Consider the following 12,502-nt stretch of genomic DNA (forward strand, 5'->3'; position numbering starts at 1 on the left):
TATAATAGACATCCCCATCAAGATGACTTGCAACTGTAATTTTAATTTTATAATAAATGAGATTCATAAGAGATTTCATTAAGCTTGCCCAGTATCAAGGGCAGGGCTGCAAACCACAATAAAATTCTCGGGCTATTATCATGAATGCCACGTCTTCCTAAGAAACATGCATTGTATTATTAATTAATCTAGCCGTGGAAGAAATTGTATAATTAGCCATGAATTTGGACAGCAGAGTGAGAGAAGCCACAAGACAAAACGTCCCCGTCAACCATGGGGTTCACTCCATGCATCACTACACTTGTAAATGGCAACCGATTAACCCCCAGATGCCCTCCATTTCTACAGATCAGAAATCTCAGAATTTTTGGTTGGCTGGAGTGTGTTTTGAGTTATCAAAGAGAGAGACGGAAGAGAAGGAAAACCATTCAACGATAACAGCTACTAAACAAAGTTTGAGGGTTTAATCAGACCTTAATTTCTTATTAACTAAATTTAAGTTTTCATTTAATCAGGAACAGCTTTAAACACATGAGATAAACATTTGTGTATTATCATCCCGCAAACCTTTGTTGTTATTAATAGACGAGTTTTTGGTTTCTGTTGCAAATTTGGCGGATTATTAAGAGAGATGATGATGTTAGGATCTCCGCTTTGATACATTAAGTAAAGAAGAGAAGGGAAGAAAAGAAAAGGGGAGGTCGTGTCAGTTCTTTGATTGTATACGTGTCAGTTCTATGATTACACACGCGCGCGTCCACGTTGAAACAAGATAGGGCCAAGTTATTAAAGGCATCTAAGTTAACGTGAGTGTCCGGGCCAGCTTGCGCACACCACGACTAATCCCACGGGCCCTGAAGTTAACGACCATGTAAGCCTCCAGTGGCCATCATATGAGCAACTAAGGACTCGAACCTGAGACCACAGAGGGAGCAAACCCCTTAATTCCAAGTTTTTACCACTTGGCCACTACCTAGATGGTTATGAAAGTCACGTTCTTGAATTGACATAGATGATATCCTCAATTTAGTTGATAAAAAAACATTTTTAAACCCTCAATTTTGTTTAAAATTTATACTCTAACTATTTACCAGTAGTAAAAAAAATCTAACATATTTTTTTATTATTAATATAAATATACTTTAATTAATTTCATAACTTTTAAAATTAATAGTTATATAATTTTTTAGTAATTTTAAAATTTATAAGACTTGAATCAATAATTTATAAAAAATAAATTTAGAATATAATAAGTTGAAGTATAACTTTCAAAGTTAAGTTTAGCACATTTTATTTCATTTCATGTGTGTTTAACACATGGATATTAATCTAGTTATTAAACTAGATTTTGGTCTTTCTAAAATTAAATGTTAATTAAATATTTTTTAAAAAATTAATATATTTTTTTATTAATTTTTTAATTAAATTGATTAGATTATGTATTGATATGTTGGTCTACAAGATCAAACCAATTTAAATTTAAATTAATTTTTTTATGCAGAGCCAAGTTAAAAAACAAGTTAATTGGAACATTGATGAAGTGAGTAGCACAAATTATACTGTTACCAATTTCTTGAAATTAAATTATAAAAAATTATTTTCCTGGCTTAATATTTTTTTTTTAATTGTGACGGAATCAAGATGTCAGCTAAGATTATTGAATACGTTGGTCATAATTCGAGATTTAGAGTTCAAAAGTTATTTATGTCATTAAACATCTATTAAATAAAATCTTATAGACTTGGTAATTATGAAGGTTTGCTCTTTTATTTTATTTTTTAATTTAAATCTTGAGGTAAGTAGAATTTATTAAATCTTGATAATAGGACTTTTAAATTTAATATACCTTAGCGGATTTAAGCATAGCCTTCCTGCAAAATATACATAAAAGATTGAAAAGTGGCTTAAAAAAGTGGACTTGCACACACGAGATATTTAACCTTATGGCAAATCGCTTTTAGGTCATATAAAAGCCCACTAATCTTGGGCTTCATAAGGAATGGAAAGTCATTAGCCGAAAACAATCTCAAGTGTTTTCTGGCTCGTAATATTAAAATTCTATATCGGATAAAATGACTAGTTCAATCATTTTATTAGTAACTTTGAATATATTTTTTTAAAAGGTCTTATAAATGTAAATGTGGTAATGTTGATTTTAAAATATTTTTTTTAAAAAAATATATAGTAAAATAATATATTTTTATTTTTTAAAAAATATTTTTTTATATCACACATTAAAACTACTAAAGAAATATTAAAAAATTATTTTTAAATTTTAATAAAAAATAGATTGAATAACCCGGCAAAACACAAAAAAGTTTCCGATTTTTGTACCTCTTCTTCGTACCACTGCTGATGGCAATTGTCAAGTGTCAAGACTATACAATCATTTTCCTGCCCCACACTTCAATAATAGCTTGCTGGAAATTTATTATTGTTTTTTTTTTAATTTGTACTCGTGTGTTGCTTGTTCGTTCCTGGCAGCACTTCTTTAAACTTGTCCATAGAGATTTTTAGCAAGCTTTTTGATCGGTAAATCTTCTGAAATATCAAGTAGGCTATTCATATTCAAATTAACAAATTAAAAAAAAATGGTATCTTAGGATTCAAACCGTAATTTGGAAAATGATACATCTATAAAAAAGTATGGAGATGCTTTATTGTAAATTCTGATATTGTATGACAAAGTAAAGCTCCATAACATGATTCTTCTTCTTCTTCTTGGTTGAGAATATAACTTGATTGTTGTCTGGTAATTGTCTAACGATTGAAAAAGAGAAAGCTAAAAGAAAAGTATAAGGGTCATAATCCGTCGTTGATTTTCTGCCAAAATTGTCAGCCTTAATCCGTGAAGCGTATTTATAATTGAAGACTTTTGATTCAAAATCCCACTCTTGTACATGGATGGATAGATATTCACGTATCGAATTTCTACTTATCTACATATTATTTATAAGATAAAAAAAATTAGATATTCATCACTGAGGGTAGCTAGGGAAGGCTACTGGAATGTAATTTTATGCCATAAACTATTGCATTTCGAAGCAGAACTGCAAAAGCAGTGAGCAGCTGGAGCCTGACAAGTAAACCACAGCCACGGGAAAATCTTATTAACCAGCATTGATCCAACCTCCATTGTGAAAAATGAGCGAGCCCTACAAAAGGCCAGCTGGAGTTTATGGACAGATAGGTAAATCAAGTGCTGCAAATACTTAAAAGAGTAGGAGCTCAGATGAGTCTTGTATTCAAGAAACATGACGGCAACATAGTTCTCCTCCTGTTATTTTGTTTCTTAGATGCTGGTACATGACAAGTATACCAAAACGATTGTGTATATGAATGAAACAATATGATGCAGTCAAAGCCTCGCCCAAGCCTAGCTATCAAGATGAAAATTTGCAAGATTCTGGATATAGCACCCGCTTTCAGTAAATATGAAAAACGGAATGGTTCGAATTTTGTCATCCTCAAAATAGAGCAAATTTGGCAGCTTCAGAAAGTTAAGACGAGCCAGAAATTTGGTCCAACTGGTATAATAATTGAACCCCCTGAATTTCTCACTGATTCTTCCGAGGCTACCCTAAAATATTGTACACAATCCAAGTCAACCCAGAAAATCAATAGTATCCAAACTCTGCAAATCTCTCAGCACAGAAAGTTGTACATTTTGCAATGTACAAAAGGTTCCCATATGTTTTCATCGACACTGACAGAATAGCTTGCAAAAGTCGCAAACTAGAGAGAGAATGATTAGAAAAAAGAGCCTCCACTTCCACTCGAGCCACTGAAATTTCCCCCAACCATGATATCATATATAGGAAGAGCAGATCAGGAAGCGCGAGTGCATAAACCACTAAAGAAAGCAAGATGAAGAGTGGTGGGACCAGTTTGGAAACCATTAAGACTAAGTGTGCACGTATTCATAGAAATGGATGCATTTATAGCAGCGTCGGACACTGTTCCTCCCGATCAAATAGTGAATTCAGAATCATCTGCATGATAAAACAATCAGCGGCAGTGAATCATGAACAGATTTGATAAGAAACAGAAAAGCTTGAGCAGATAAAACACTAAACAGATTCAATATCAGGAAAAACGTGTAGAGAATATTTCATAAAATTCAGTCAAGATTGAGTGCATTTCATACCAGTACCAGTCCAATACCACATGCACAGCCCAAATCTTCTTAATCAGCACTAGATAAGACATGTCCATAAGAGTGTTAAAACCTTGACACAGATCAATTTCCAACACCCCATAGCATCTCTCCCTGGCCTTAACTAACTAATGGAGCTTTCCTTAGCTTATCAAGCTTCCGTTCAAAAACCACAACAGTGTCCTTCTTGCCCTCGTCAAGAAGATTTTGTTTCAGATTACTAAACAACTGTGCTGGAGGCCGAATGCCCACATCCAACATCTCCTGAAAGTACATGCAAGCCTCGTCTAGCTTACTCTCATGGCACAAACTAGTGATCAATGTAGAGAACATATGCATAACAGGAAGGATTCCCTTGGCCTTCATCTGATCCCAAACCTTTATTGCCATATCCACTCTATCCTCATTGCAAAACATCCTCACTATAATCTCATAGGTACTCACAGATGGCTCACATCCCTCACAACTCATTTTCTGGAAAACCGAATAAGCAATTTTAGTTTTTCCAGCTCTTATCAGATGGTGAAGTATAATATCATAAGTTCTCGCACTTGGACCAACCCCACCTTTTCTCATCTCATCAACCGTCCTCTGCACATCATCCATTCTCTCTGACCAACAATATGCCCCCACAACAGCATTGTAAGTAGGTGCCTCTGGAACAAACCCGCTAGCCTTTGATAGCTCAAAAAACTCAAGTGCTTCACTCAACCTTTTTTCAGCTCCCAATCCATTAATCAAAGTACAATATATGTGAGGACTAGGCTTACAGTTCTTCGCTTCCATCTCATGAAACAACTCGATTGCATCATCATACCTCCTAGATTTACAGTGGGCATTGATAAGAATACCGTAAGTGACAACATCCGGTTCAAAGCCCTCATCTTTCATTTCTTTGTAGACATCCATCAGCCGCGACAAGTTTTTCTCTTGACCCCACCCTTCTAGCAATATCGTATATGACTTAATATCAGCCACAAATCCTCTCTTATTCATTTTATCAAACACCAATTGTGCTCTCTCTACCTGCCTCGACTTGCATAAAGTATCAAGCAATCTATTAACATCGGATGATTCAATCTTCAATCCAAACTTCTCCATTTTCATAAATGCATCTACTGCCTCTTTAACTTTCCTTGCTCTTGCATATCTCCTTGAAATCAGTGCAAAAGTTTCCTTATTCAGTAACCCTTTTTGCTTCATGTCAGTAACTAAGTTCCATATAATGTTAAACTGCTTGATCTTTCCTAGTGATTCAATCAAGACATGGTAGCTCTCTGTGCTATATTGAAACCCTTTTTGCTTCTCTGCCCATCTAAAGAACGATAACGCAAGAGCACCTGCATTGCTAAGCTTCTTCAATGCCTCAAAAACCAAACTTGGTGACACTTCCATAGAAGCCTTATTGAGCAAAGCCTCGACGCTAGAATTAGGATTTTTGGATAATAATTTGCAGATATTTTCAGCGTCTTCAACGATTTTATCAGCCAAAACTTGTGGGGTTTGGTTGCTGGCACCAGTAAGGACAAGGGTTTGTTGTAAATCAGTATGGGTTGACTTGCGAACGATAAAATGTGGGTTTAACATAGACCCAAATGGATTCTCAATATTGGGTGTAGAATTGAGAGATAGAGTTTGGTTTTTGATGTTTACAAGTGATCTTAGGACATAAGGAGAGGAAGAGTAGAGAAGAGAGGGGTTATTTGGTGTTCTTGATAGAAAACTGGAGAATCGAGAGAGAGCCATCGTGGGAGAATCAAGTTTAGCGAAACAACAAAAGGAAGGGGAGAACTTTGAGGATCTGGGAGAGAGAGAGACTTTAGATTTTTAGGGTTTATGTTGGCGGACTGGAATTTAACGGACTCTTTAAGACAGCTGTCCTTCCTTGGGCCGCATCACGTTGGCTGGTCGGTTCGATTGACGAAAACATAAAATAACTTATTTATTCAACTTCTCAGATAAACGGCATATTTAAATACATGAGTATATTGTAAATTATTTCCTCTATTTTTTTAAATAAATTACATAATTTTAAAAATTAAGTAATTAATCACTAAGTCAATGTTGATGATCATGCTTAATTTAATACTTCTTTGCTTCAGAAAAATATCCTTTTTCTCCATAATCTTTCCATATTATCTTTTTTTTTTTGTATCTATATACTTCTTAAAACAAAAAAACAAATGAAGTAAATTTAAAAAAGATATGAAATTGACAAGAAAATGATACAAATAGATTTAGAAATAGAGAGACTACTTTTAAACCTAGAATGACTATTTAATTCAATTCGTTTCGCAAAACTAGACAAACTTATTTATAATTTACTCATAAATGTATTATATATATATGTATATAATACATCCCTGTCCCGCATCAAATTAGATAATTTCCAAATATATCTAATGCCACCGTTTCTCCTTCACGTGCACTCAATTTTCTGAGCACAAACATCAGGTTTGGATTGTTGCTTCCACTACGCCTTTTCAACGAAAATCAACTAGTTAAATGAGTTGTGATTTTCCAGATTTAAACCTTTATTGCCAACACAAACACAAACACGCGCACGCGCATATGAAGAGAGAGGATGCAAATAAGAATTTAATGAATGAGCGTCTGTTACAACTTTTTAAGAGTACTGAGAACAGAATGAACATACAAGGGCGTGCAGTGGCGGGCAGGGTAAAGAGGGAGGTCCTCTTATTGATTCGAACTGTTTACCAGTCCCCATGACAGGACACCATTCAGAAAAACCTCCAAGTGAATTCACTAGTTTCCCTTCGACTCTGCCACTGCCATAAACACTATCATAGCCTGCGTGCGGAGTAGCCCAATAAATGGACCTAAACACCAAAGAATCAACGTCTATTGATGTTAATTCTCCTAACTGGTTGACAAAATTCAGATGCCAAAAAAACTGCACCTAGTCTCAGACAATAAACCTTTAATATATGCATTTTTCATTTGCACTGATTCATCTGTGAGTTCCATTCATCAAGAAGGTTTTTAATGGTCTCCTTGAATTTCTTAGCCTGAGGACCTGGCTTCACAACATTGACATCACCCCATTGAGAGCAAGGATCAATCCACCAGGTCCTCCGGCCAGTGCACCATGCACCTGGGGCAACTCGATCATGCCCACGCTTAAGGATCTTCTCATCCACCTTGTCTAGCACAGGGTCATCCTTCTGAAACTGCCTTGCAAAAGCCACTCCACTTTGAACCATGAGATCATAATCAGATGTATTAAGAAAATGTGGTTCCATCTTTGGAGGATTGTCCCAGACCATATACCTTAGATCACTGTTTAAAGTTGTGTTCTTAAACTCTGGTGCATTGCAAATGACAGAGTGGAAATAGCTTTCTTCAGATAAGACCACATTGTTGAAGTACATAAGAAGGGTTCGAGGAAGATTATCCCAACCAAGAACACAAAATTCAAGAAATGACCTGCTCAAGATCACCCACGGGGAACCTGCAATAGGAGATATCTGTTACCACACATAAAATTTTCATGAAAGTAAAGCATACATACGCACAACTTTAATTTTAGTTGCATAAACAGCACGCTGTGGACAATAGACTTTGCCTGTGAATACTTTGAAACCATCAGGAGTTGGCCGCTTCTCTGTAGCATGAAATATCTGGCTCCTCCTGGCTAGGTAAATCCCTGGGTCAACTACAATAGGCTGAATTCTTTGAGATCTACAACAAAGTCAAACCAATAGAACTCAGATATAACTAAATCTTTGTGCTGCAGAATTACAATAAAAATTCGTAAGAAGAGGTTGCCTACTCTTTCCACCCAAGGTCACTGGTGTGATCTATGAAATTGAGGTCTCTGCTAACAGAGGAGAAAACATGGGACAAGTCTGCAAGATAACAGAAGAAAATATTGGAAGCTCGGAATTCTATCATATGAGGCAGCATGACACCACACGGTGAGGTCATAAGTGGAAATGAGTGGAATTATTTTCCAAAAGCCTAAAAGATTTTCAACACTTCAGTATATCAGATACTGGAGGCTTGTTTGTGAAATACAAAGCACATAGGAGAAAACAGATTCAAAACCATTCTGCTAGTAAATAGAGACAGTTATTAATTATGAGCTGAGATTCCCATATAACTTGGATGAGTTTCTAACCATTGGACAAGTTAAATCAGATTCAATTTTTACACAACAATCATCTGCATTCTTAAGCCTTCCTAACCATTCAATTGTGCAATATTGCCAAGGACAACATTGCATTATGACTTACAGAGCAGGGAAGGCCACACACATGAACATAATGCTGACGCTACAAAATCTCCAACACATATCAAATGTATAGTTCTTTCGTACAGCTATGAAAAGGCATTATCACATTGATGCATTCAGAACCTCTCTGGCCCACATATTTTTATCACCAGAAAAGAACCAGACTCCAAATCAACAAGAAATCAACAAGGGGTTATCAGAGGTATAGACAGCTCATCAGCAACTCTTCATACCAACAATAACTGCTAAGGAGACCCTTATTTCTGCAATGATAAAGGATGGGACTGTAATATGCTTTTATACAGCTGTGAAAGTGCCTCAGGCATGTGCATCATGCAGATTGGATTCCAATAAACTCTTTTAAACATTAGATTTCATGGGACATGAAGTCACCAACCATTCCAGAAGTATGAATTAATATGCAAAACCTTTTATGGATATAATCTAAACAGTATTTATAGTCTTTTATCCAATCACATAATTGTTTTGAAACTGCTTCTGGTACATATTTCCTCTGTCATAGCCAAATAGCTTTGATGCCCTGTCAACACTCTAACCTGAAAAATTCAAAAAACCACTACGAGAACTCTAATCAGTCTTTGCTCTATCGTGTCTTTTCGAAATAAAAGCTCTTTAGCCAAAAAAAAAAAAAAAAAAAGTTACTCGATTTTTAAGAAGCCTACGCTGAGGCCTCTTCACTTCTTGTCACCTAGCTTAACTCACAATATTCAACACACTAGCCGGTCTAGACATAGCTATGAATCTAAAAATTGATGAAAACATCAAATATGCATTTTCAAAACCGCCTTTATTCAATCCCTTTTCAAATAACATCCTAGATAAAAAATGCACAAGTCCTCTTTGAAAAAAGATAAGCAACTTTAAGCTTGCACAGGTCATTTGAACACCCTCATCCTCGGTAGTGAAAATGAAAAAAGAGTAGCAGTTAAGGCAAGTTCTATAATGATATCTTGGTCCCAATCAGAAAAAGAGCGTAATTGATGCACCAAGGGCATCCAGGAGGTATTTTAGACTAAAACGATTGTGTAAGCCCAAATATCAAATCATGATTTCTCTCATTTAACTTTTGTTAGTCAACTTGGTATTTTAGATTCCCAACAACCAGTCAACCCCAACCCTTCCCCTCCGAAAACAAAAAAATCCCTTGCAAGCACGCATTTTTTAACACAAGATTGAAAGACCTACATCAGGAATACACTAAAGCCCATTCACAGTAAATACGACAGTGTAAATGTAAACCTGCAATTCTTGTGATCCTGGAAAAACTTTTTACAACGGTATCCATCAACATGTGCTGTGAGTGAGGTGGAATATCCAAAAGGCCACTGGTTTAGCTAATAAGCAAATATCCTTACTTAAGTAAACCTCATCCTGACACCAAAAAAAAAAAAAACCTGCTTTAAACTACAAAGAAGGACGAATGAAGAAATCGTATTTAGCTTCCATCTAAACTGAGAATTCAAACAGCCTTTCAGAGGCCAATGCACATAAGCAGAATGGGGTTGGAACTTGTACCTCCATCAACCTACTCTAGCTCAGGTCACAAATAAGTGTGCATCCATGGTTACAAGTTATAATGTGGTGGTCCTTGTCCTGGGTAGCATGAAATAATTATTAAGTCAAGCTTTAATAAAAACTTCCGTTCTTGCAAAATCATCCTTCATTACTCCTGCATGGAAGATACTTCACTATATTCTCAACCACCTTCTAGCAGGTTCAATAGAAGCTTCTTTTGTGAGGGTTTTTCACAGAAGTTGTCCAATCCTAGGTCTAACTACAGCATTACAGTTAGCTGCAGGGTTATGGCTAGCTGCATCATTTTTATATTGATAATTTAATCTGTTCTGGTAAACAGTATACTGTTCAAGTCAAGCTTTGATGAAAAATTCCGTTCTTGCAAAATCAACCTTCATTACAACTGCATGGAAGCCTACTTCACTGTATTCTGAACCACCTTCTAGCAGGTTCAATAGAAGCTTCTTTTTGTGAGGGCTTTCCCACAGAAGTTGCCCAATCCTTGGTCTAAAAAGAGCGTTAAGGTTACACTCAGGGTTATGGCTAGCTGCATCATTTTTATAATGGTAATTTAAGCTGTTCTGGTAAACAGCATACTGTCACTGGATTACAAATTATTGCACCAGGAATATGAATCCAGGATCTTTGCACAGAAGTGTGCATGTGTTAACGATATTTTCTCCCCATATCAGATCCTAACAACATTGTGACCTATAAGGTATCATTCATGTTGGCTTCTAATACATTCTGGACAGCAGGCACCCTTGTCTGAGGTAGTCAAAGAACAAGCAGCCACATTTTAAGTGTTACGGTTCGATAAAGTCATCTAGCCTACTCAAAATTTTCATAGGCTTCCTAAATTATTTCTGTTGTGAAAACAACTATGACAACTAACAAGAAACAGAAAGCACCATTTCTTCAAGTCATATCCAATAATTACCAAAGAACGACAGCAAACATCATATTTCAGAGAATAACATAAAAATGTCAAATATATCCAAAACGCTAGGCAAAATATGAAATGCAAAAGTCAACTATGCTTAAAATAGCAACAGGCCATCATGCGTCCTTTCCATTGAGCTTTAAGATGTGAATGCAAGAGATTCCTCGTTCAAGAGTCAAAACGAAGAAAGCGAAACTTAAATAGATGCACGGATAAATTCTAAATGAACCACTAAATTTAAATCCAAGTTATTTTTCCAGCATCTGGTCGCAGTTTCATACTCAACCAAAAAAATCCAGAGAGGAACAAAACCAACAATCAAAATTAACAAAAAAAAAAGAAGCATACCATCCTGAGTTACCAACGGATAATCCACTGCACTCAAAGACACAAACCACGTCCACCCAGCATCCATCCTCAACAAAATGGCAGCAGCACGCAAAATCGCGGCCAGGTTAGAAGAACCCATGTAGGTAAGTCTGCCAGGTTTCCCAACAACGTCCACATTCCCAAAACTCCTAATCGCAGGCACCGCATTTACAGCCCCAATAAGCTTCATTCTCTCCTTGTCAGATGCCTCGGCACCCAAATGCAATAAATAACGGTTTCTTGGGTGATAAACTGCCAGCAATAACCTAAGGATCCGATCCTTATCACCCCTTCCACCTGAGATATAATAGGCAAAAGCAGGAGGGTGGTGGATTCCATGGTGAATTATAGAAGGGAACTGTTTAGAGGAACTGAAAGCAGAGATTGAATAGACCAAGAGAAATAGTAATGAAAGAAATGCTGAGGAGAAGAGAGTGAAAAGCCATCTTTTCTCTGCTCCCATGATAATAATCCCAACAACACTACCAATGTTGAAGCTGCTCCTTGTTTTTGATGATGGGGCATATGGTGGTGCAAATCAAATCCCAAGTTCAAACCTTTCAGCTAAATTTGAGGTATAGGTAGAAAGTAGAGAGATGGATGTGCATCAAAATCAAGTCTTTTTTTCACTGTACTTCTTGAGATTAGATGGGAAACAAAGATATATCGATGGGTATGGATCAATAAAGACCGCTAAATTTTGGGTTTTGAAGCAAGATGAAGAGATGGGTAATGGTCAAATGAATCGTATTGGATTGACTTTAGTGATTGAGAGAGATGGGTTTGCGGGGATCTTGATGGCGAGCTCTGAGCTATGAGTGAACGACGGTGCTAAACTGCTGATGGTGAAAAATATTGGGGCAAAAAAATAAAGGACCAGCACTAGATTACAAACAACCTGCAAAAAAAAAGAGTTATTCCTCACCCTCTTTCAAAAGAGACAACTCTATGGACTCGTAAATAAATATTTTAATCTTTTTTCTGTCAACTCTACTCCGCCCCCTGTATTCGCCGGAGTTACAATTAGGCACGGTTTAGAATTACGGTTCAATTATTTTGTTAATTTTTTAAAAAAATTATTTTAATTATTTTTTATAATTTTAATGGATTAATATAAAAAATATCAATTTTAATATATATTTAAATAAAAAAATTATTTTTCTTGAATAAATTCTTAGATTTTATTTGTTATTGTGTTCCAACCATATTTTTTAAATTTTTTAAATTTTAAATTATTGTTTTT

General features: G+C 35.9%; 2 protein-coding genes across 4 annotated transcripts; both read right to left on the bottom strand.

Annotated features, from left to right (window-relative positions):
• Nucleotides 1–2,833: 2,833 nt before the first annotated feature.
• On the bottom strand, nucleotides 2,834–6,081 carry LOC105135491 (Tetratricopeptide repeat (TPR)-like superfamily protein). Of its 2 annotated transcripts, none has more exons than XM_011040379.1 (2): nucleotides 4,172–6,081; nucleotides 2,834–3,992 (listed from the first exon to the last, which is right to left on the bottom strand). In XM_011040379.1, the coding sequence occupies exon 1, from the start codon at nucleotides 5,900–5,902 to the stop codon at nucleotides 4,277–4,279; it is 1,626 nt and encodes a 541-aa protein (XP_011038681.1). In that variant the 5' UTR covers nucleotides 5,903–6,081; the 3' UTR covers nucleotides 2,834–3,992; nucleotides 4,172–4,276. The 2 variants fall into 2 exon arrangements, with proteins under 2 accessions (XP_011038681.1, XP_011038680.1); XM_011040378.1 differs by having other exon boundaries at nucleotides 4,148–6,080.
• Nucleotides 6,082–6,728: 647 nt separating this feature from the next.
• On the bottom strand, nucleotides 6,729–12,191 carry LOC105135492 (Core-2/I-branching beta-1,6-N-acetylglucosaminyltransferase family protein). 2 transcript variants are annotated; one of them, XM_011040381.1, is made up of 5 exons: nucleotides 11,239–12,191; nucleotides 7,950–8,025; nucleotides 7,743–7,858; nucleotides 7,096–7,628; nucleotides 6,729–6,996 (listed from the first exon to the last, which is right to left on the bottom strand). In XM_011040381.1, exons 1-4 carry the CDS (start codon nucleotides 11,720–11,722, stop codon nucleotides 7,114–7,116), a joined length of 1,191 nt encoding a protein of 396 aa, XP_011038683.1. In that variant the 5' UTR covers nucleotides 11,723–12,191; the 3' UTR covers nucleotides 6,729–6,996; nucleotides 7,096–7,113. The 2 variants fall into 2 exon arrangements, with proteins under 2 accessions (XP_011038683.1, XP_011038682.1); XM_011040380.1 differs by having other exon boundaries at nucleotides 6,729–7,628.
• Nucleotides 12,192–12,502: the final 311 nt, after the last annotated feature.

This window comes from Populus euphratica, unplaced genomic scaffold, assembly GCF_000495115.2.
Source record: "Populus euphratica unplaced genomic scaffold, PopEup_1.0 scaffold123.1, whole genome shotgun sequence".
In the NCBI taxonomy this organism is placed as follows: Eukaryota; Viridiplantae; Streptophyta; class Magnoliopsida; order Malpighiales; family Salicaceae; genus Populus; species Populus euphratica.